Source organism: Mytilus trossulus, chromosome 5 (genome assembly GCF_036588685.1).
Source record: "Mytilus trossulus isolate FHL-02 chromosome 5, PNRI_Mtr1.1.1.hap1, whole genome shotgun sequence".
NCBI classification, from domain to species: domain Eukaryota; kingdom Metazoa; phylum Mollusca; class Bivalvia; order Mytilida; family Mytilidae; genus Mytilus; species Mytilus trossulus.
This window is the reverse complement of record NC_086377.1, coordinates 39642033-39666012: the sequence shown is the minus strand read 5'-3', so window position 1 is coordinate 39666012 and position 23980 is coordinate 39642033. Positions and strand designations below refer to the sequence as shown.

The 23980-nt window shown below is 31.8% G+C and overlaps 1 protein-coding gene across 1 annotated transcript; it reads left to right on the top strand.

Moving 5' to 3' along the window:
* The first annotated feature begins 960 nt into the window (after window positions 1-960).
* On the top strand, window positions 961-23980 carry LOC134717934 (uncharacterized). Its single transcript, XM_063580433.1, has 8 exons — window positions 961-981; window positions 1461-1557; window positions 2305-2475; window positions 8699-8894; window positions 16695-16746; window positions 17420-17491; window positions 22054-22174; window positions 23835-23980. The coding sequence occupies exons 1-8, from the start codon at window positions 961-963 to the stop codon at window positions 23978-23980; spliced, it is 876 nt and encodes a 291-aa protein (XP_063436503.1).

Sequence of the window (23980 nt, the reverse complement as noted above, 5' to 3'; positions counted from 1 at the left end):
TGAAGTGCTGTTCATTTAAAGCTGGTTGTGCCAACAACAGATGTTAATGTGTTCAACAAGGTTTATCCTGAACAGATACCTGTATGTAAATGCTCGAAAGCTTGTAGATATTAGGACTATCAAAACGTTGATATTGCTAACGATGACGAAGAATATGATGGAAATGATTATAATGATAATTCGGTAGATGATGATTCTATGGATTGGCCTTCTGCGTGACCTTAAAATGTAGTGATTCGGTTGTTAAAAAAAATAAAAAGATAGAGATCTAGAAATCCTTACAGTTTTGTGTGTTTTAATATGTAAGTTAGTTCATGAATATGATGTAAAAATTTATGATAGAATCGTGCATTTCTAGTTGCCTATGTTTGTGTCTGTCGTTGAGTCTATGTTTTTGTTTCTTACCTTTAAACGTTTTTTTCAACAGCCTTTAAATTGTAGTTACATTATACTCTATGTTTCAAAATAAAAAAATATACCATTTTTGTCAAGAAAATTAGTACTTTTGCTTCTTTTCATTCAAAATCATGAATTTTGGAAATTACCCTCCCCCTTTTTTCTTGGTCCTCTACGATTTAAAAATTAATTGTAAATTATTCTGTGTTTTAATAAGATACGATTTGTTCCATTTAATAAAAAGAATAGTAATTGATTATTGTTTTTTTTTTACATTTTTCTGTAAATATGTGCAAAACAAAATTTTTGATATACCCTTAAATAAGTTCACTTTTAACCACTTTTGGACACTTTTTCAAAAGTCTAACACCTCTTAAAATATTCTTCATACATTACTCTTTAAATTTATACCAAAAAATTGCGGTACCCTGGGGTGTAACACAGAATTGAAATTTTGCCCTACCAGCTGATGGACTAATGGTCTCAGTCCGACCCTCTTTTAATTTATTTGATATAGTAAGTGCCAAAACGACCAATTTGGTAAAAAAAAATGCAGATTGAAGAATGAATTATCATGATAATCAGGTAATTGATGCTCGGGAATTTTGTTGAATATTATTCCAAGTTAACTCCTAAAATGTAAATACATTTTTGATTTTGTGATGTTAAGATACCGTTTTGTGGTTGCTTTGTGTTGTGCTCCCTTGAAGGAATACCCCAAATCGCCATTTTTACACACTTTAAGTGCTCTTTGTCAGAAATGTTAAGTTGACATGTTTCTCATATGAAATTTTTAATGAATGAACCGTTCGACAATAATAGTATTGTTATAGGTTCAGATTTTGAATATTAATGCGAAGGGTTGCTGTTTCTTAATGTTCAAGCATTCAAAAAGAAAAGCAATAATTGATCGGTGTGTTCGATATAAACAAATCATTGAGGACCTATTGGTGACCTTCTGTTGTATGTTCTATTGTCGGGTTCTTGTCTCTTTGACACATTCCCCATTCTCAATTTTATGATTAATAAAAAGATCATGTGCCTTTTATAATTAACATTATCAGGTTATACAGAAACGGTTTGATGGTTACCTAAGTTTTGACCGTACGTGGAAGGAATATAAAAGCGGATTCGGCTCTGCTAGTGAAGAATATTGGCTGGGTAAGTTTCTTGTGTCCTAAAGCTTGCGTCAATGAATCAAATAATAATTAACTGATTACATAATAGTTACTGCAAAACTGGTCATTACCGTGATATGTGGTCTTCCCAAAGGACAGTCGTAATGACTGAAAGAGCGATTATGACTGAGCCGAAGGCGGGGTGATTATCGCTGTCGCAGTTAATACCGCTGTCCTACGGGCTGTCAATATATTACGATAATGACCAGTTTTTCAATAACTATAATGTTTATTTAATTGAGAAACTAGCAAAACGGTCATAAGAGTTGTCTGCATTAGCAGACGTGTCTTTCTTTTTCCTAACTGTTAACATGTCTGAATAGCAATTGCGTTATTTATTACGAAACGTCACAAAAAAGAGACACCACGCCCCTACGGTCATTACCATATAAATGTCTGTTATCGATCGGTTTTCCGGTCCGTTTTGAATTATATGACCTATATGATTAATTACTCAAGATTACAAAATGTTATGTGGCCCCTTTTTATCTAATACGACAAGCTTATTATTAACCGATATGAAATAATTATAAATAGTGTATGACAGAGTATGCCATTTTATTCATGCAATAATTACAAGTTTGTTAGGTTAGTTGTCTAATATTGTAATAGCCTAATGCGTTTATGCACGTTATGAAATAAATGTCTTTGAAACACCTGTTTGATATTATTCATTAAAAGTTTAAACACAATTTGATCCCGATGTTATTCTTGTTCTTTTTCATTTCAGGTAACGACAATATTCATCAAATATCCACATCTACTAGTCATAAGTTATCCATTTATCTAGAAGATTTTACAGGAAGTTTTAAATATGCAAATTACTCTCACTTCATTATTGGTGACGAGCTTAGAAAGTATCAACTAAGGATTGATGGTCCTAAAGTAACAGCTGGTTTAGGTATGCATTAAATATATCTCAAATGCAGTAAAAAAAATAACTAAATAACTAAAAATTAACTAAAATTTTAGATACCAAGGGAACATATTCTTGGTATACTTTTTCAAAAAATGTGTCACAAGATATAAATATTGACATTAAACTTATTGAGAAAATTAAAACTTTAAAACAGACTAAAATGTTAAAACCCCAATTAAAAAACGTTATATCAACTATTATCAAACTCTTATTGATGATAAAATAAATAACTTAAATGAAAATAATAAAATATATCTATATAAATTTCTTAAATCTAATATAAATAACCAAATGCAATACTACCTATCACACCCAAGTATAAAAGAGACAAGAAAAACGTTAACCAAATTTAGAATAAGCGATCATTGTCTTTTCATAGAAACTGGACGATATACCAAAATACCACGAAATGAAAGAAAATGTAAAATATGTAATATCTTAGACGATGAATTTCATTTTTTCTTCAACTGTAAAATAAATAAAAATATAAGAGAAATCTTTCTAAAATATTATATACAAAAATATGTAAATTTTAATACACTTAATTTTACTGATAAACTCGTGATAATACTTAATCCAGCAACACCAAATGATTTAAAAGCAGTTGTTTCTTTTATTAAAGAGTCTTTAGAACTGAGGAAAGGAGAACAGAAACTGTTTTTATCATATTTCTTATAATATTGTCGAGTTTTCATTATGTTTCATTATGTCTGTTTGTCAATGTATTTGCCACATCCAAAATTGGTTTTTGTATGTTTTGCAAATAAAGATATATTATTCAGTAAAACATAACATGTAAAAGGCAAACGAAAACGTTGATGCAACACGTAACTTCATTAGAAAAATGATTTGCCTCTTGCAGACAACGCAAAATAACATATATTAACTCGACACTTGATTTACGAACCCCTCCAACAAAATTGGACGACCAAAAAGATTTCCTAATTGTGAAGAATTGTGCACACTGTTTTAAGATCAGAAATAAAGCCCTATATAAGTGTAAACCACAAAAATATAATGTAAGCAATAATTATTTATTAAATATTGTTTGGTCATTTCGAAAATAAAACTATTATTTACCTTTCAAAGTCCTAGGCAGATTCGATTAAAGGATAAAAATAATCTCCTTTCATTTTGATGAAGGACTGACAGCAACGGTAGCATCGGTAACATTGTGGTAAACTAATTTCTAAATAAATACAAAACTAAGCTTCACTGATAACAGCATTTCCGTTAAACAATTTTAAAATCTAGTGAGATTTGGTTGTTATCTCTGTTGATGGGGTTCTTTTTCATTATGAAAGACTTTAATTTGGGGGTTTTTTTTCGTGGCGCTGGAAAGGTTTTTGTTTAGTTCCTGGAGTTGTCACGTTATACTTATAATACTTTGTTATCTCAATTTAATAGTTTAGTAATATGATTATTTTCATCTAAGAATTTGTCTTCCACCTACGTATACTCATCAGTGACGCTCGAATCCAAGAAAGTTAAAAAGGCCAAATAAAGTACGAAGTTGAAGAGCATTGAGGACCAAAATTCCTAAAAGTTTGGCCAAATTCAGCTAAAGTAATCTATGCCTGAGGTAGAAAAGCCTTAGTATTTCAAAAATTCAATATTTTGTTAACTGTTAATTTATAAATGTAACCATATCAATGAATTGCTCATGTCAGCACAAAAAATTGGTGCTGGTGATACCCTCGGGGAAATAAATCTCTACCAGCAGTGGCATCGACCAAGTAGTTTTAAATAAACTCGTCCTAAATACCAGGACTAAATTTTGTATATACGCCAGACGCGCGTTTCGTCTACAAAAGACTCATCAGTGACGCTCGAATCCAAGAAAGTTAAAAAGGTCAATAAAGTACGAAGTTGAAGAGCATTGAGGACCAAAATTCCTAAAAGTTTTGCTAAATTTAGCTATGCCTGAGGTTTATCTTACGTTTTATATTTTAAATCTCTATTTGCCTTGCAGATATTTTTATTTCAAATTCTACTAATAAAATTGTTATATCACATTTCAAATTTAACAACGAAGTGCATAAAATAGTTTGCTCAAGGTCTAATCATCGTTCGGTTAAGCAAGGTTCTAAATAAATTGTGCACAATCAGTAAATAACAAGGACTACCATTGAAACCAATTAATTACCCCTTATCCCTTGTTTTGCTGTTCTAAAAAAACAGGCTACATGTATCATTTGAACTTTGGAGCTTTACGTCTATGTTTGTTCTGTACTTAAATATACTGTCCAAGAAGATAGTATATTTTCAATAGAATGTATCGTGCCGCGCACAACATTATCTATACAAATGTATGGAAAGTGTTGTGAAACACTATAAACGTTATAATACCAGGAAGAAATAGCACAAAACATTACGCAAATTCCATTATTTAAAACTATCCAAGATCAAATAAATGCCTGTTAAAAAGAAAATAAGAAAATGTAGCCTTTCACATGTTTTAAATTTTTGGAGTGGATGATCGGGAACAGGGATTCATTATGTTTGAAACAACTTTTCAAAAAATATAGATTAACTTATTTTAAATATTGACAATAAATATTTAAGATTGAAGTCCAGCTGGGAACAGTATATCTGTAGTATGTAGATTCAAAATTATAGACAATCTTTCATCTAGCATACATATTTGTTTAAAGACCAGCTGAAGGACGTACGCTTCCGAGTGTTCGAGTGTCTCGCTGCATTGAAGAACGGTCAACAATTAGTGGCCTTCAGCTGCTATCTTCTCTATGCTTGGGTTGTTATGTAGTAAGGCCAATTTAAAACAGCAAATTTTCTATGGTAGAATGTCAAATTAAAACACCATCAGTTAATTACAATGCATAAAAAAACCATTTATCGCAATGGTGATACATTCAGGTGGGTCTTTCATGCGTAAGCATGTGTATTTGGGATATAACATTTTCGGGGCTGTACTGTCCTTCATATTTAGGCCAATTTCAAACAGCAAAATATGATGAACATGTTTACTTTAAATATATTTTTTTTTTATATGAAAGTTTATTAGTTAATTAAGTTGTTTACACATCACGTAGTAATTACATGTTACGAACTAACAAAGGTCCAAGAAATGTGTAATGACAGATCTAGGAGAGGGTTCCCAGTATGAACTGTCCCTTTTTTAGGGTGATTAATGCATTTAAATGGGCACATGGGTTTTCTCCCTTTCAAAATGGCTGGATCCGCCCCTGATGCGTTTCAGTTCTGAAAACTATCTGGGACATATCAAGCCATTGCATTTGAACGGGTACATTGTTGGACTTTCCTCTTTCAAAATGGCTTGATCATCCCCTGATGTGTTTCAGTTCTGATAATACTACATGTATTTGGGACAGATCCTTCCAAATTTAAACAGGGGTCCTCAACCATGATTAGCAGGGGTGTATTCAGTCATTTTAAAACGAGGGACTTAACGTAAATTGAGTTGAACAGTTTTCCCAACACTCACTAAATAACATAGGTTTACGTAAAGTGCAGTGGTAGATCCAGGGGGAGGGTTCCCGGTTGTGATCACCCCTTTTATGGGTGTGGTCAATGCCTTATGGTGTGTTGAGACACCCTCCCTCCTTTTAAAATGACTGGATCCGCTACTTATGGGGTGCAGACTAGAGTAGTTGAGACAGAGTGTTAGCCGTTTTAAAAAAATATTTTGAGGTGATCACTGCATTTGAATGAGGACTTGGTTGGACTTCACCCCCTTTTATTGTGTGTTGATACCCCCTAGTTCAAAATGGCTGGATCCGCCACTGATGTGTTTCAGTTCTGACTAGACCAACTGGGACAGATAAAGCCATTTTTTAAAAAGGGGCCTATCCGAGGATAAAGGGTCATTTCCAACTAATATCCATATTCGAATGCCTTGATCGTCAAAATGGGAGGTTCAACAACCCAAATCCCCCTCCTCCTAGATCTGCCACTCACCAGAAACTTAATGTGTACAAACCTGACGTCAATTTATGTACTATGGTAAATAAAATCACATCTCATAACCTCCAAAACTAAATTACTGTTACCTTACATTTCAATAGTCCAAATATTACGATGTCAATGTTTCCACGCCAATATCACGTGTTACCGGAAAGGGAAACAAAAAAAAGTAGGTGTATATTGTCATTCGCTTTCCGAACAATTTACAAAATTCAATAAAATATATATGTTAACTATATCTATATTGCTTTGAATTCAGTTACTTCATTAGAAAAATGATTTGCCTCTCGCAGACAACGCAAAATAGTATATTTTCACTCGACACTTGATTTACGAGCCCCTACAACGAAATTGGACGACCAAACAGATTTCCTAATTGTGAAGAATTGTGCACACTGTTTTAAGATCAGAAATAAAGCCCTATATAAGTGTAAACCACAAAAATATAATGTAAGCAATAACTGTTTATTAAATCTGCTTGCATAATAATTTTAAGTTGAAACTATCAACGATTATGTGTATCCTGCCAACCTTTAAAATAAATTATATTGTCTTCTTGACTACTTCCGCAATGTGTGGTCAGATGAGATGATGTTTTCTATATAGTATGTCAACTATACCCAGCGTACCTTGAGGTCAGATGAGATGATGTTTTCTATATAGTATGTCAACTATACCCAGCGTACCTTGAAGTGAAGAAATGTAACAATAATGCAATGTAACCGTAGACTCAATAATTATTGTTACATTCGCAATTAATTGGTTCCTTACCCAACCCTGCATTTTGGCAATTAGTCTTCAATGTAACAATAATATTTTTATTATTGTTACATTACCATGTAAGCCTTGCCAGTACCATAAAAAGTTGTATCTTTCCTTATTAGGTCTTTCCACTTTTCTGTGGAAAGACCTATTGTTTTTCTTCTTATTATTTTTTTTTTTTTTTTTTCTTCCGCCTAATTTTGTTCTTGCGATAAATGTTTTAGATATTTTGTATATGATATCGAACAGTTTATACGCTTTTGAAATTTACCCTGCGTAAACGAATACTTTTCTTTGTGGGAGTTATCTCCCCAAACACTGTTTTCCTTGTTAGCGCATCTCCTTCGTAACCGTTAAAGATTATGACAAATTTATTTTACAAAATTGCTCGTTATATCCTTGGCATGATTTGTCCTATTTTGACCGAAGCGATATGACCGCTCCATATGAGAGTTATTTCCCCTTATGCATCTGATATAAGTGATATGAATTTCTATCTTATAAATCATAAGTGATAGATACCTAGGACCTTTTGATTTGAGGTCCTTGGTCCCAAAAAATAAAAATTAGGTCAAGGTCAAAGGTCAAGGTCTTATTCTAATATTTGAATTTGGCTTATTTTCACTTATATCCAAAGACTGTATAAGATATCAACAAATAATTTTTACTAAATTGTTAGTTGCGACATGTCGTAAGATGTAAATTTTGATTGCAAGCGTACGTTGAATGTAAAAGGGAGTTTTCTCCCCTCTTGTATTTAAAAATACGCGTTTGGTGATATAACTCATTAACTAAATATAATTAAGACCTATGGTCTTTTGATTTGAGGTCCTTTGTTTATGACCTTGAAATTGATCTCAAGGTCATAGCTTAATTTGGCGTTCTAGATTTTGACCTTTGCTTTTATTCTATATGCATACATGATAAAGATATACAACTTTTAGAAAAAGGTATCAAACCATTTAACCTTGAAAAAAACAACCGGAAGTGACCTTTTGTAAACCGGAAGTAGCTATTTTTTTGTACTTTATTAATATAAAAGTATATAGAACCAGATATTTTTGGAATTAGTGTCAAGTAAATATTCAAATATAATCGGAAGTAACATTTTTCAAACCGGAAGTAACAAATTATCTCCCTTATTTAAAAAAAATGTATGGAAACAATATATTTTTGGAATCAGCTTACTAGGAGCTATCATTTGACGATTGAAATGACATTTTAAACTTAGTTTCACAACTTTTCATATCAAAATACATTGTTTTGATGGAAAGACCTTCAATTGTTCTCTGAACAATTTTTTTTTATTAGTCTTAGTGTTTAGATTATTGATTTAATGTAGCTCTTTTAAACATGTGTAAATAAGTTAATCCTTTATTGTCTTTTCAAAACTAGGGTTTATTTCTCTCTGCCAAATGGAACAGCATTCTAAAAAAATAACAAGATAAGTTTATTTTATATACATTACAATCCGTAGTATTTCTATTCTTTTCTTTAGGTGACTATCTAACAGCCACACAAAACACATATCTGTTTACCACTAAAGACCAAGATAATGACATATATGGATCCGGATTAAACTGTGCCGTAAAACAAGGTGGCGGTGGAGGATGGTGGTACAGTAACTGTGCAAATGTTAATCTTAATGGACCCTACTTGGCAGGACCAGGGACAAATCAAACAGCTATGTTTTGGTATGCATGGCCGTCGCACTGGTACTCTCTGAAAAAGGCTACAATGATGATAAAAAGATATTCTGAAAAACCATAAATATTTTTTTAATAATAAAAATGCATAATAACAAACATTACTTTTTGCTTACCCCCTGTCGCGAAATGATCTATACAAAAAATTATTCCATTATTAAAGTTTGTATTTAGTTATATTATTTCAATGTGCATTTGTTAAGTTTTGTCTTGAATGTATCTGTTACAAAAACAAAAAGGAACCAACATTTATCATTTACATGCGTCCGAGATTCTGTATTTATCTTTACCAGCAACGCACAAAGCCGAATATTTAAAAGCAACGAATATATAAGAACTGAAACAGTTAAGAGCTGTTTAACTTAAACGATCATTAGATAAAATATATAGATATCGTTGTTCCTGGATATGCGTAGACATGATTTATATATTGTTGCTGTACGTGTTGAACTGTATTAAACACAAGACATTTCTTACGGCTTTCAAAAGCAAGGAGTAATGGAGTGAAGGACCAAGTTTCAGTAAACACTATTCTTTCTTCCGATGATCTTATTTTTCGAACCTTAATGGCTCTCCAGAACTGCTTATGTCCAGACAAAAGCAAACTTTTCCGATGTGCGTTTTAAATAATGAGTCTATCAGACTTTAAAAAAATGAAAATATTAAAAAAGAACAAACACAAATAAGAATCGTTATACAAACCAATGACTGCGAAAAAAAGATGGTTCTATCGCTCTATATGTTTAGCTAAAGGAGTATACTGTATCAAGGGGCAACAGAAAACTAAAGTTGAAATGAAATAAATGGGCAACGCCATGGTATAAAAATAGTAAAAACAAAAGACATGTAAGAATTCACGATACTATTTGAAGAAGTAAGGTATGGAATACTTCAACTAGTTCCTCTAACTAAATATGACAGGAAGAACACTAAGTTTTTCGCAATCGACCACATAGAACGGTATTCTAACTTCTTTTTTTTTTGGTTTCACTACGCTAAAGTTCAACAAGGTTCAAACTTTTGAAACTTTAGTTTAAAATTGAGAAAGAATAGTATGAATATGTCAAAGCGACAACCACCCGACCATAGAGCAAACAACAGCCGAAGGCAACCAATGGGTCTTCAATGTAGCGAGAATTCTCTCACCCGTAGGTGTTCTTCAGCTGGCCCCTAAAAATATGCAAAACAGTACAGTGATAATGGACGTCATTCTAAACTCCGAATTATACACAAGAAACTAAAATTTAAATTCATACAAGTCTAACAAAGGCCAGAGGCTCCTGACTTGGGACAGGCGCAAAATTGCGGCGGGGTTGAACATGTTTATGAGATCTCAACCCTCCCCCTATACCTCTAGCCAATGTAGAAAAGTTAAAGAATAACAATACGCACATTATAATTCAGTTCAAGAAAAGTCCGAGTCCGATGTCAAAAGATGTAACAAAAGAAAATAAATAAAATGACAATAATACATAAATAACAACAGACTACTAGCAGTTTACTGACATGCTAGCTCCAGACCTCAATTAAACTGATTGAAAGATTATGTCTTCATCATATGAATATCAGGTACAATCCCTCCCTTTAAGGGTTTAGTACCATACTATCATAAAATATATGAGAAGAACATAACCCGTGTCATGCCAACAACTGTTTTTTTTAGAAATAAATGTGTTTAGTTCCGATGCAAAGACCATATCAGTGAATCAAACATATTTTATTGTTCAAAATCGCAAAAGGATCACAAGGGTAGTCAAGTATAATGAATACAAGCGTCCATACAAATTTTTTTCATCATGCAAAATCCAATGGACAACGGAGTCTATATAAAACTGAAATGATTTGTAGTGACATTTCACTATTTCATATACATTTTTCAGAAAACGTGTTATGTGTGCATCACATTGTGAATTTTGAAGTCTTTTGCCCAACAAAACGTTGATATCGAGGTTTTGAAAATCTCATCATTAAACCTTACTCGGCAAGTTAAAACAATTGTGTATTCAGAAGGTACACACAAGAATTTATCGTAAACAGTCTGATGCTAAAATGTGAGATGTCACTCCAATCTTTTTTGCTTAATGAATAGTTAACAACATTAAATTTTATCATAAAAATCACCAAATTACAAACCTTCACTTGAAGAATATATTCAACTCTATGTTTTGAGTATATAAAGACGTTTCGTGTATTAACCTACCAATTACCAACTAACAAGCCCATGTATTGTGGAAAAGCATGAAAGAGTACAAGAGGGACATTTGAATTCATATATAGAAAATAAACTGATCCTTTTCTTGTCCTTTACGATGTAGTTTTTAAATGTGAATAACCTATAAATGCGAACTAATATATACTAGGCAATAGAAACGTTACATTGGTTTTTAATTTGAAAATATCACAAATATTAATTTCAAATATACAACTTATAAACGGATTGATTTATCTATCAAATTTACTCATTTATAAAAATATCGGAAATGACGTGACGTCATCTTCTGATTTCAAACAAATAACCATTTTCTCAAATATTCACCTGTATAGAGTTGGAATCGAGTTGTCCTTTTTGTCATTTATTGCGTCGAACACGAGTGTTAAAAAAGGGCGCATTCAAATATTGAAAAATTTACACGTAAAATGCCCCGTCTATGCCAAAATGAGAGAGAACGAGCTATTGGAATGTTGGCAGCAGGAATGACTCAAGTGCAGGTTGCAAATCATTTTAATGTCTCTAGAATGACTATTGCAATGCTTGAACCTCGTCTTAATAATACTGGCACAGCAAATGATCGCCCCTGTAATGAAACGACGTTACGTCAAAACAGACACATACGCATCATTAATCTCCGGAATCGATTTGTAAACGCGTTACAAACTGCACGATAAACCCACGGAAGACATAACAACAGAGTATCTGCTCAAACAGTTCGTAACCGATTGTGTCAAGTTGATCTAAGAGATCGTTGTCCATTAAAGGGACCTATCCTTACGCAGCGTCACAGGATGGCGCGACTTCAATGGACACGGGTACGGATTCGATGGAATAGGCAAACATGGAGACAGGTTCTTTTTACCGATGAATCTAAATTAAACTTGAAATTTTGCGACGGCCGAGCCAGGGTCTACCGGAGACGCAATGAACGATTTTCTGATGCGTGCGTGCAGGAAACAGATCGGTTTGGTGGTAGCGGAATCATGGTATGGGGCGGAATTACCTACCAGGAACGCACCGAGCTCAAAATCATCGTTGGTTCCCTAAACGCAACAAGGTATTGGACGAAATTCTGGCTCTAATTGTTCTCCTGTTTTCCGAAGACATCGTTTTCACCAAGTTTTTCACGTTTTTCAGCAGGACAACGCCCCTTGTCACGTGGCACACATTTCGATGACCTTTTTGGAGAATAACAATATTCAATGTCTCCAGATTTATCACCAATTGAACATCTTTGGGACGAACTTGGACGACGTATCTAAATAGTCAAAATCCACAGGAAACGCTAGCCCAGCTCCGAACAGCACTTTTCAGGGAATGGAACAACTTCCCTCAATATTTTATTCGACGTCTTATTGATTCCATGTGACGGAGGTTTCAGGCGGTCATACATGCAAGAAGTAGTCATACTAGATATTGACATGTTAACCGGAATTGTGTACTCGTCCTGTCAAAATTGTCCGAAAATGTGCAATATTGTTTTCAATAAAGAAAACTTGTTATCGGTCTTTTCAAAATCATGTAAGCTTACTATTCCATTATTTTTTTGTTATAAAATATTTAAATGATCTTATAAGCAGGTAAAGTTTCTTTTTTTGCCTAGTATATGTTTCATCCTTCGTCCCAAATAAAAATCTAACCCACTTACTCATAAATAGGATGCAACATATCGACTTTATATCATTTGTTAATACCTTACACTATTTTTGACTAACATTAAGGCCTTCCAACAGTAACTCTTATTTAGAGTTCTATTTCTAAACAGTAGAGAGGACCTTATATTAAACCCTGTAAACGTTTACCCATGTTTCAATTCTTGTGTCTTGTACAGCGCAACTCAATTAAGTGTTACAATAGGGCGAACATAATAACCGACGTGTTTAACTGTCATGGTCAATACCAGAGTCAATTGAACAAGAAAAGGAACTTAATATTATATGAAAAATTAAAAAACTATGACGGAACTAATTCAAACTGCTATAAAAAAAAAAAGGTGACTTGTGTTTTTATAAATTTCAGTTATTAATTATTAACCTAAAATAAGGTTGCAACTACGTCAGACGAAATGTATCTACGAAGTATTTCCTTTTTTCTCCATATTGACGCTTAATAAGAAAGCACGTTAGTTAAAAAGTTTTAATACGAATGCTGTGTCATAATAATGTATTGGTTTTTTTTCCTATAAATATGAAGCTTGTGAATACTAAAAACTATAATGGCAGAATAATACCATATTGTTCCCACAAATGCGTATCTTAATATATATTAAATGAAAAATACGAACAAAGATATAAATAGTCCAAATTTTTACTGTTCAGAAACTATTTCATTTTCCTATTTTTAATCGTGGGAATTTCTACATTTTTTGTTATTATTTCTTAAGAACATTAAACTGTCACTACACGACAATTCAGAGGAAACATGAACAAATGTATGTGCTCTTGATGCGTGTCATTATTTTGAATAACAAAGAACACAATTTGCAAATTTGTCTTTTAATTGCAAAATATTTTAGTCTTTATAATTTGTTTTAAAATCTAACACTGTCATGTTTAATAAGTTTTTGTATGTTTCCCCTTCAAGACGCAAAAATAACCATAAACGTATTCGTAACTTAATACATACACCGTACATCTTACATTGATTTCAATTGCAGGAATGTATACAATTCTGTGCGTTTTATTATTTACTTTACATATAAGTTTATCACGTGAGTATCATATTTAACACTAAGAACATTAATACATTATACAATATCTTTGTCATTTAATGATAATGTATTTTGATGACACATTCTTTCGTCCTTATGTTTGTTTGTTTGGTGACTTTTTACAAAAAAAGGTACAGTTCCTGGCTGAAAAAATAATAAAATAAAGTGTTTCATAATTATATTCAAATGAAACGAGTGACTAGTAAAAAGTAACAGTCTTTTGTGCACAATTTTGTCATTTTTTACGTATTCATATCTTAGTATCATCCAAAAAATATTTCAATTGGTCAGTGTTGTAGCGCAAATATGACATCTAATTGATGGTCGTGTTTTGTAATTGAAGTCTACCGATTGGCCTCTTTGTAAACAATTAAATAAAATCATGAATATTCAGGTAACCACGTGTAAAATGTACAATCAGTAATATACAGTCTTTTTGTTTTCATGATGACTTTCTTAACGTTTCTTGACTCTCTCACCTTTGCATTTACGTATAACGTTCCCCGAAGTTTTACGAGAAGGGTCATGATGAGGTAACTGCATACGAAAAAAAAAACATGTCGACGAATTGTCGGCTGGAAATGAACAAAAAAAAGAGGATATTTCTACAAATTAAAGAATTTTCGAAAGAAAAAAATTAATGTTTATAAGATTTAAAATACAAACTAGCAGTTAAGTAATAAAAACACTATGCATCACTTTTTTCTTATTTTGAAGTTGCAAATGACTTTAAAACAACTGTTTCGATTGGAGAATCACTTATAAGTCCTATACAGAGGAGAAACACATGGTATTGAATAACTCTTAAACACCGCAATATTCGTATTATTTATATTTAAATGATTATAACATTTCGGTGATAGATGGCAATATATGTTATATTTTCGAGTACAAATATCTGAAGTTTGTAGGGCTATTACTGTTCTCCGTATTTCACAACGTGTCATGATTCAGTCCATAATCACCTATGTATTATTCAATGGCGTGACGTTGATTTATTGTCAATTTTCTAGATGATTATTTCTATTGGTATATATACATCTTTCCGATGACGTCTCTTTTACTACTAAGATTTTCATCAATACGTTTTATTCTTCCATGTCAACTTGTGAATAAATGTCAATATCTAGAACCAACATCAACTTCCATTGACGCATCCGTGTTATCATTGTAGCGTGTTCGTCTAAAGGTCATGGATTCGATTCCCAGCCGGATAAAACCAAAGATTTGAAAATTGACATTTGAGGTCTAACTGTCACGGCTTATATAAGTATGCGTCATTTTGGAATAGGATCACATTCTTGTTCACTCCAAATTCAGTATAAGATGTACATAATAGATATATGGTCCTTTGTATTGATACCTTGTGTTTGAGCACTTCAAAGTTCTGAATCAGTTTACCAATCTAGTTCAAAGCAGGATGCATTTATATCACGATATCATGTTCCCGTTCTGAATGTGCAATTAATTTGCCTCTGAACGCTGTTAAAATAATCTATATAAGATAACTTGACATAGATCATACCTGTAGTAAAGGAAGTCATAGCTGTTGCCAAAATACAAAATAAAAAACACAGCCAATGATGTTAAACCAATTGATTTCAAAAATTAAACAAAAAAGTATCGTAAAAAATTCTATCAAAATTAAAAAACACCCTTCTGCAACATGTTTGTCAGACATTAGTTTTCACATTTCCTAAGTGTGTCGCAATTTCCTACGATCATGGACGTCATACTTTTTGTATTTTATACTCATCTTAAAAATAGCCAAAAAAAGCCTCGTTTAGTGATCTTGTCAATATTATCAAGATACATACCAAGGCCCTTTTTTATTTGTATTACTGTGAAAGTACTTTAATTCGTGGGTATCAATTTTCGTGGTTTTAGCAATATTTACATGTTCGTGGATTTAGTTTTCTAGAGAGTAAAAATTGAAAAAAATTAAAGCCTTTAGACACTAAGGTTAGTCTGGATTGAAGGAAATTGCAAAGTAAACATTAACCCGTGTAATGACAACACTAATTAACCCGGCCAGATAAAGTGATCAACATATTGAAGACCATCAAAGGTGTTAATGAGGCCATAAACATGTCACCTAAAGAAAACAGTAACATAAACAAATGCTATAAACGTATCTTAAATTGTCAAATAATTCTTATCAGAATCCAGCCAAGCATGAAATTATTATTTCCCATGTGTACGAGAACTATGAGGATATGAAATGAACACTTTATCATACAAGCACAATAACGGAAATCTGACTCTCATTGATCAAAAATATTTTTCATGAGAATTAAAAGATAAACAGTTATAAACAGTTTAGGTTACTTAAGATTAAATGGGTATACTCCTGCATGCATATATAGTTCTGTGACTGCCAATAAAGTATTTTCAGATTTGGCGTTATTCAATACATTCTCTTGATCATATCAGTAGTCAAACCGACATCATGCCGGTACATCGGGATCTTTCCTTGTTCTGATTTTGGACAATAGTTGTTTTATTTCGTTGGACACTTAAATTCGTGGATTAAGCCATCCACGAAAACCACGAAAATTGGTACCCCACGAATAAAAGTACTATATTATAGAAAGAGGTCAAATATTTTGTTTGGAATTAAATATTAACATGACTGTCCTTCTGGTAAATTTCGCCCCTCTTTTGTCCAAAAAGAATGTTATTCTTTTCGCCTTGTTTATGGCGTCATTAGTTACATCAAAACATTATTTTGTCTGAACCCAAGTATCAAGATTATATCATCATCATTTTTTTTTCTATATTAATAATCAGATACTTCAGAACTTTACGAATGCATTTAAAATGTTTGTTTTGTAGATTGTGGCAAAATTTGCTTATCTTGTAACAGTGTAGAGACTGTCAAAGAGTGTTTAGATGCAGAAATATGTGGAGATGATGAGGTATAGCTTTCCCTTTTAATATAAGAAGAGGCGTTTTGTCGATAGAAATAACATGAATAAGAACTTGTTGTGTCAGTTCCTATGAAACAACTTTACATCCTATTCACAATGCGTAAAACATAAAAAGGTATAGTTCAAAGAAAGGCCTTCAACACAGAGCCTTTGCTCACACCAAACAGTGAGCTACGAAAAGCTCAAAATAACTAGTGTGAAAGAATTAATACAGAACACAAACGTTCTAATGAATATATGGAAACGAAAAAAAAGAAACAAAAATGAACCACATTAACATGCGACAACCACTGCATAACAAATATACTTCTGTATCAGTACAGGTGTTCACAAATGCAGCGAGTGTAAACTTTTTGACACGCGCCAACCATCACTCTAACCTGAAAAATAGTGCAACATTACAACATAGAAAGACACGCTATAAAGTATTAATTGATCAACTCTCATCTACTGACGTTAAGTTACAAAAATTCAAATGTACACATTTTGAGGTTTAAAGAGTCCAATGAAAAAAAATTACAAAATAAATGAATTTGTTGTTCATAGTACAATCACACAATTCAAAATCTATATAAAAAAAGCATAACGAATATTGAGAAAATAGACGTACTACTATTACCTTTCATTTTATGTGCGTGTATTTATGATTATTTATTAACAGGTTTGCTTTACACAAAAATACCAGACTCGTTTGAAGCAGGAATTGTATGATTTGGGATGCTCTCTTCAGCAGGTTAGAACTTAATCTACTTAGAAAAATACACAATTTATTTGTACATCATGAATTAAAAACATTATTGCGTTGACATTCTCTACTTCAAACGAGGTATGCTAGGCTATATTTTTATCGTTTTACGTACACTTGTTTTGTTTCTATCTACTTTTAAAACTATTAACCAAATTAGCAGTGATCATCCTATTTTAATGAATTTGCAGTACGTTCAATAATTAAAAAAGAATTAATTAATTTTAACGTGAACTTTCTGAATACCAACATTAACATAAAGGAGGCAAACGAAAAAAATAGCATTTGAGACCGAGGATATATATAATATCAAAATACGGTAGGAGCTATATTACCAACAGAGGCATAAAAGAATATCTAAATCTGGAGATACGAAGGAATAGGATTATGCCAACAACATAGAGTGAAAGCAGGCGTGTGTCACATTGTTTTAAAACAGATATCAAAAAATTATACAGACGACAAATGCATAAATGCATTCAGAATTGAAACAACCGTACAAAACGATTAATCAGACTTTTTCAAAATAGACGGGGGAAAAGTTAAAATGTTTTCTTTCTAACAAAATCAATAGAAGAAACTATATATATACCATATCAAAGCGCATGACCTATAAAGGTAATACAAATAGTTCCGGTTATGATATTAAGAATATTAAAATCTTCATAGATACCAAGCTCAAAATTTAGTACGCGAGACATGCTCAATTTTTCTATAAGATTCGTTTATGGCTCTAAAATAAAACAATTATTTGATCATGTGAAATTTAAATTTAAAAAGCTTCGGAAAATTTAAAAAAAAGGTGCCAAATTCTGATAAAAGATATATACTTTATAGTCACTTGTTCATATTATAGTTTGACATCTTTAAAATATATTCTTCACTCATTATGTTGAAATTTTTCCTTCTTGTTTTATTTTTATACCTTATTATTAATTCTAAATGGAATTTAGAGATTTAAGCATATGTTATTTATTAGTACCTCTTATTATTCATGTTATTCAAGCACTAAAACATTTTGACAAAGTAATAATAGTTCGTTAACATAGCACTATAGTCTATTGTGTTACTTTTTAAGTACTGTATGTGTTGTGTTCCTACTTATTTTCAAGTATGTATTAACGAAGAAAATCAAATGAGTAATACTGTTACAGTATTGTGTATCTGGAAGTTCTGGATCGGTATTTGGAAAACGACGCACAGGTCGCCATATACTTTGTCATACTTGTTGCAACAGTACAAATGTATGCAATATGAAAAGTTCATGTGAGCCGGACACTAGTTCATCACATGAAAATAAAGGTATAAATTGTCTATTTTTATGTTTATAGATATAGGAAGATGTGGTGTGAGTGCCAATGAGACAACTCTTCATCCAAATAACAATTTAAAAATTAAAGCATTATAGGTTAAAGTACGGCCTTCAACACGGAGCCTTGGCTCACACCGAACAACAAGCTATAAAGGGCCCCAAAATTACTAGTGTAAAACCATTCAAACGGGAAAACCAACGGTCTAATCTATATAAACAAAACGAGAAACGAGAAACACGTATATATTACATAAACAAACGACAACTACTGTACATCAGATTCCTGACTTAGGACAGGTGCAAACATTTGCAACGGGATTAAACGTTTTAATGGGCCCAAACCTTCTCCCTTTTTCTGAAACAATAGCATAACATCACAACATAGAAAATTTCTTCACATATAATAGCTACACTATCTGAATGTGGAACATGTAAGGCATGTATTCCTATGATTTTCGTAAAATTTTATTTCTGTTATGTTTAGATTTTATAATACAAACCATCCGTTAATTGTTTGCCATAAGAAAAGCATAGAATTGAAGGATTTTGATCACTTCATTGTTATTAGCTCCTTGGACAAGTAAATATTGAAATAATAACAAACATCCAGATATCAAAGACAAGGCAATTTCCTAATTTCTATTAATGAAATGCATACAAAACAAATGATTACAACATAACAATATAATGTTTTGGCTTTGAAGTTACTCTTCGTCATATTTACCTTAACGCCAGTAAAAAAACTAAATTAAAACAAGATTACTTAGACTAGAGACAAATGAATAACGCATACATTAGATGGGCTATAGAAAGGTATAAACAGTTGAACGTTGCATCTAAACGAAGAGGCAGTTATGTTAAATTGTTTTATCAAATACTTTAACATGTTTTAGAAATGGCGAATCTTTATAAGATAAATAGATCGACCGTACTGGAAAGTACTATCGTATTATTCTCCTTTGTCTAGTGTCCCAGCAAATTGTGCTGAAAGGACAAACTGGTTTTATTTCTTTATTGGATAGTCGGACCCATAGATTTTGAAAAGCACACTAAATTTTCTGTCATTTCCACCTTTTTTCACAAAGGTATTGCTTCGTAATATGAGCCTGCCAAAACATACTTGTCCCTGAGATTTGCGCAAACATCTACCCATCAAATTATCTCTTATTACTTGTTGTAAGAAATGAAATATATCTACGCAAAATGTGTCTATTTTTTATTTTATCAAAACGCTTACTGCTTTTTACCACTCGTCTTATAATTTGCAAACATAAAACATGATTTGCCATGTATCCCCTAATTATTTAATATAATTTGGATGTAACGCGTCTCCTGATTGCCTGACAGTGTTTTGTGTATGAGCTGATAGACATAATTTGACATGTGACCGTCACGTCATCAACGTTTTGTTAATGATTTACCCCGGTTTTAAATGAAATTTAGAATCAAATTCTAAGGAACGACTGTTATGATTATCCTGTCTATTCAAAATATCAGACAAAATATGATGCATACTTTAAAATTATCCGCTACGCGTGTTATTCGGTGTACACTACAATTTTTATATTATTTCTTCATAGACAGAAAAAATAGTAGTCATTCCTTAAAAGAATGTAAAGCGATGAAAAACCATTCAGATATAAATAGTTTGTCCTCAGTTCTGTTAACCTCACTGAAAACTACACGGCAACACTTCATTTACATTTCCTTGTTTCATACTAAAGCATAAGCTCTATGCATACATTTTCTGAAATCATTTTGTGGATGGCTGATGATAAGCGCTACTATTTAATCACGTATCAAATGTAAAAATCAAATATAGGCATGCCCCATAAGCATATTTGATGTAGTAAGCTTTGAGTTCCGTGAGTTTCGTTCATTAGTTATGTTAATTTGTAAAATGTTGCAAAAAGTGTATCTGATACGTTAAAAATTATCATATTTACTTCATTATAAGTATCACCACTTTCTAATAAAGTAGAAGGTACTCTTTTCTTACAAAGCATTTAGTTTCTAATATAAATTGGATTTGATGTCGCATTTGTTTGATCCTATCAGTGATATGCAGCGTTTCCTGTTAAAAAAAGTTAAATTTTCTTTTGTTTGATTTAATGCAAATAAAAATTAAGAATGAAACCTTTTTTTCTATAAATATCTTTATTCAGACAGCAACCTACCAAGATAATGTGACGATTTCTTTAACTCTACCACATATGTGTATACCATTTTCCCTGATGGTATTCATCCAGTTCAAGTGTTTTACATTATGGCACACAATGAGAAGTGGACAGTAAATTGTTCAAGTTGTATTCATTTATGAGCATCGACATAATAAACATAATCACCAGAGAGACAAGGCTTATTATTTAAAAATAACATCTTACATATTTCATGATGTTTTATCAATGCGTCCAATCATCAATGACACTGTTTCAAAGCTTCACAATGAGGCATTAGCCAAAACATTTACGTTGAAAAATGACGACATTTTTAATGTTATATTTCTGAAATGTATGTGCGAAAAAAAAATTAACTTATATAATTATGATAATACTGTTATAAGTTAAAATTATGTATTTCCGCTGCACTAGAAAACATTATTGTTGAGGGCATGCTGAAGCACATCCCTGGAGGTGGGATTCTATCGCAGTGTTGAAGACCAATAAGTGGCTTTCGGCTTTTTTCTGCTCTTCGGTCGGGTTATTGTATCTTTAAAAAATTCGCCATTTTCATTCTGATTTCTATAGCACTTTATTTGATTTTTTTTTTAAATAAAATTTTGAATAAATTATTTTTGGCTGCAATCATTGACAAATATATATACATCACTGGTCGATGCCACTGCTGATGGACGTTTTGTCTCCGAGGGTATCACCAGCCCAGTAATCTGCATTACGGAGTTGACTAGAATATCAATTATTTGGTCATTCTAATAAATGTTCTGATTATAAAACTTTGAACTTTTCGGATTTTCTTTTCCATGACCTTAGCCGTATTTGGGACAACGATTTGGAATTTTGGGTCTTCAGTGCTCTTCAAATTTGTACTTTGTGTCACTGATGAGTCTTGTGTAGACGAAACGCACGTATGGCGTATTAAACTATAATCCTGGTATCTTTGATAACTAATTAGCCAATTCATCATGCAGATATATCAACTCCGTATTTGTTTTTTATAACCATGCATTGGATTTATTTTTTATCACAACTAATATATCTTTTATCATATCTACTTTCAGGTAATACAGAGACGATTTGACGGAAATGTAAGTTTTGACCGTACGTGGGAGGAATATAAGAGAGGATTCGGTTCTGTTAGTAGTGAATATTGGCTTGGTAAAAACTTATCGTTCCAGATGGGTATTTGTAAATGTCACTTACTCATTGTAAATTATGATTGCAAAATCTGAAATTGACCTTAGACTGCACGGACTTGATATGAAGAAACGTAGTTTTATAAATATATGCTGTTCTGTTTGATTGGTTTGGGTATTTTTATGGTTATATTTAAATGCATTTAACAGTTTTATGTGATATATAACATTCCTTTGAATAGATATTGCACTATGTGTTCCAACTGTTGGTCTTTTGCGTATTTCCGGAAGCCTTTTTAAGTAATTAAGGGTTTTTTTCTTTGAAACGTTTGATTGACACTACTCAACATTTTTTTTTCTTTTTTTAATATAACTTTTTTTATTTGTCCATTTCAGGTAACGAATATCTCATCAAATATCTCAATCTACAAGTCATAAGTTCTCAATTTATCTAGAAGATTTTACCGGAAAAATTGCATATGCAAATTACGCTGTTTTCTATCTTGGTGACGAACATAGAAAGTATCAACTAAGGATTAATAAGTTTTCTGGAACATCTGGTTTAAGTATGTATAGAATATTCCAGCTATTTTTAATATTCCAAAATCCGTAGATGTTACTTATTTGAAAAGGCTGATCGAAATCAACAAAACAAAAGACAGACCAAAGACACTAAAGGTTTAATGAAATATGGCCCGAAAAAAACTCATAATACCATGCCAAAATAAAAGAAGAAAAATATACTAAACAAACAAACAATGGTATACATTAACACAACATAGAACACTAACGACTGATCTACACGAACCCAATCTAAAACCAATAATTATTCACTAACATTTTACACGATTTACATCAATACTCCAAATTTGGGGAATTATACAAATCCTACCATTTCATCTTTAGTTATTGTTCTGTAATGTGATGTATAAAACGCAAAAGTTCTTACATCACTAAAACTTTTTTATAAATGATTTTTTTAAGACGGAAGACGGAATTTGTTATCAATAGTTCACTGACAATGAAACGAATTCTTGATTATAACAAATTAACCAATCTTTTGAGGCTTTGAGAACTTTTCAATATTTTACGTTTTTATAATTAATAAATATTAACCCGTCTATTCATATCAAGTACCCACCAACGTTCGAACTTAACCATTAAGAAAGAAATTATAATTTTCTTATGTCAACTTAGAAATCTCTGTTCAGTTACAATGTAAAATCAATAAAAGATAGAAAAATAGACACTAAATGTCCAATAAGCAACAACGCATGAAATAAATGTTTAGATCACTGCAGTTTTAATTTTGAATTAGGTAAAGGAAATATTGTAGCACATTTCATTTAAACTTTGTATTGCCCAGGTTGTTTCTTTAAAAGAATGACATGTCGTTTTGAAAGGATATAACTCCATATAGATCTACATTTTTGATATATAATTTTCAAATCCTTTTATGGAATACTCACTCTTGTAGACTAATTTAGAAAAACACAAAACTCAAAACCCAGAACTAATTTATGATTTGTACATTGGCATGCTAATATCTTAAAAATCAATTGAACAGAAACCTTTTTTAAAACAATTTCAAAATGTATGATCTCAAGATTTATCTTAAGAGTGAAAAAATACTCTCAGATAGACCTAGATCATTTAAGGATGTTATCAAATCTTATGGATTTATTTCAATATATTTTATTGTTTAGCTGATTATTTAACAAGCTCGCACAACACATATATGTTTACTACCAAAGATCAAGATAATGACAACATTGATTATAACTGTGCTGTTTATGAAGGTGGTAATGGAGGATGGTGGTATAGTAGCTGTGTGATTGATAATCTGAATTGA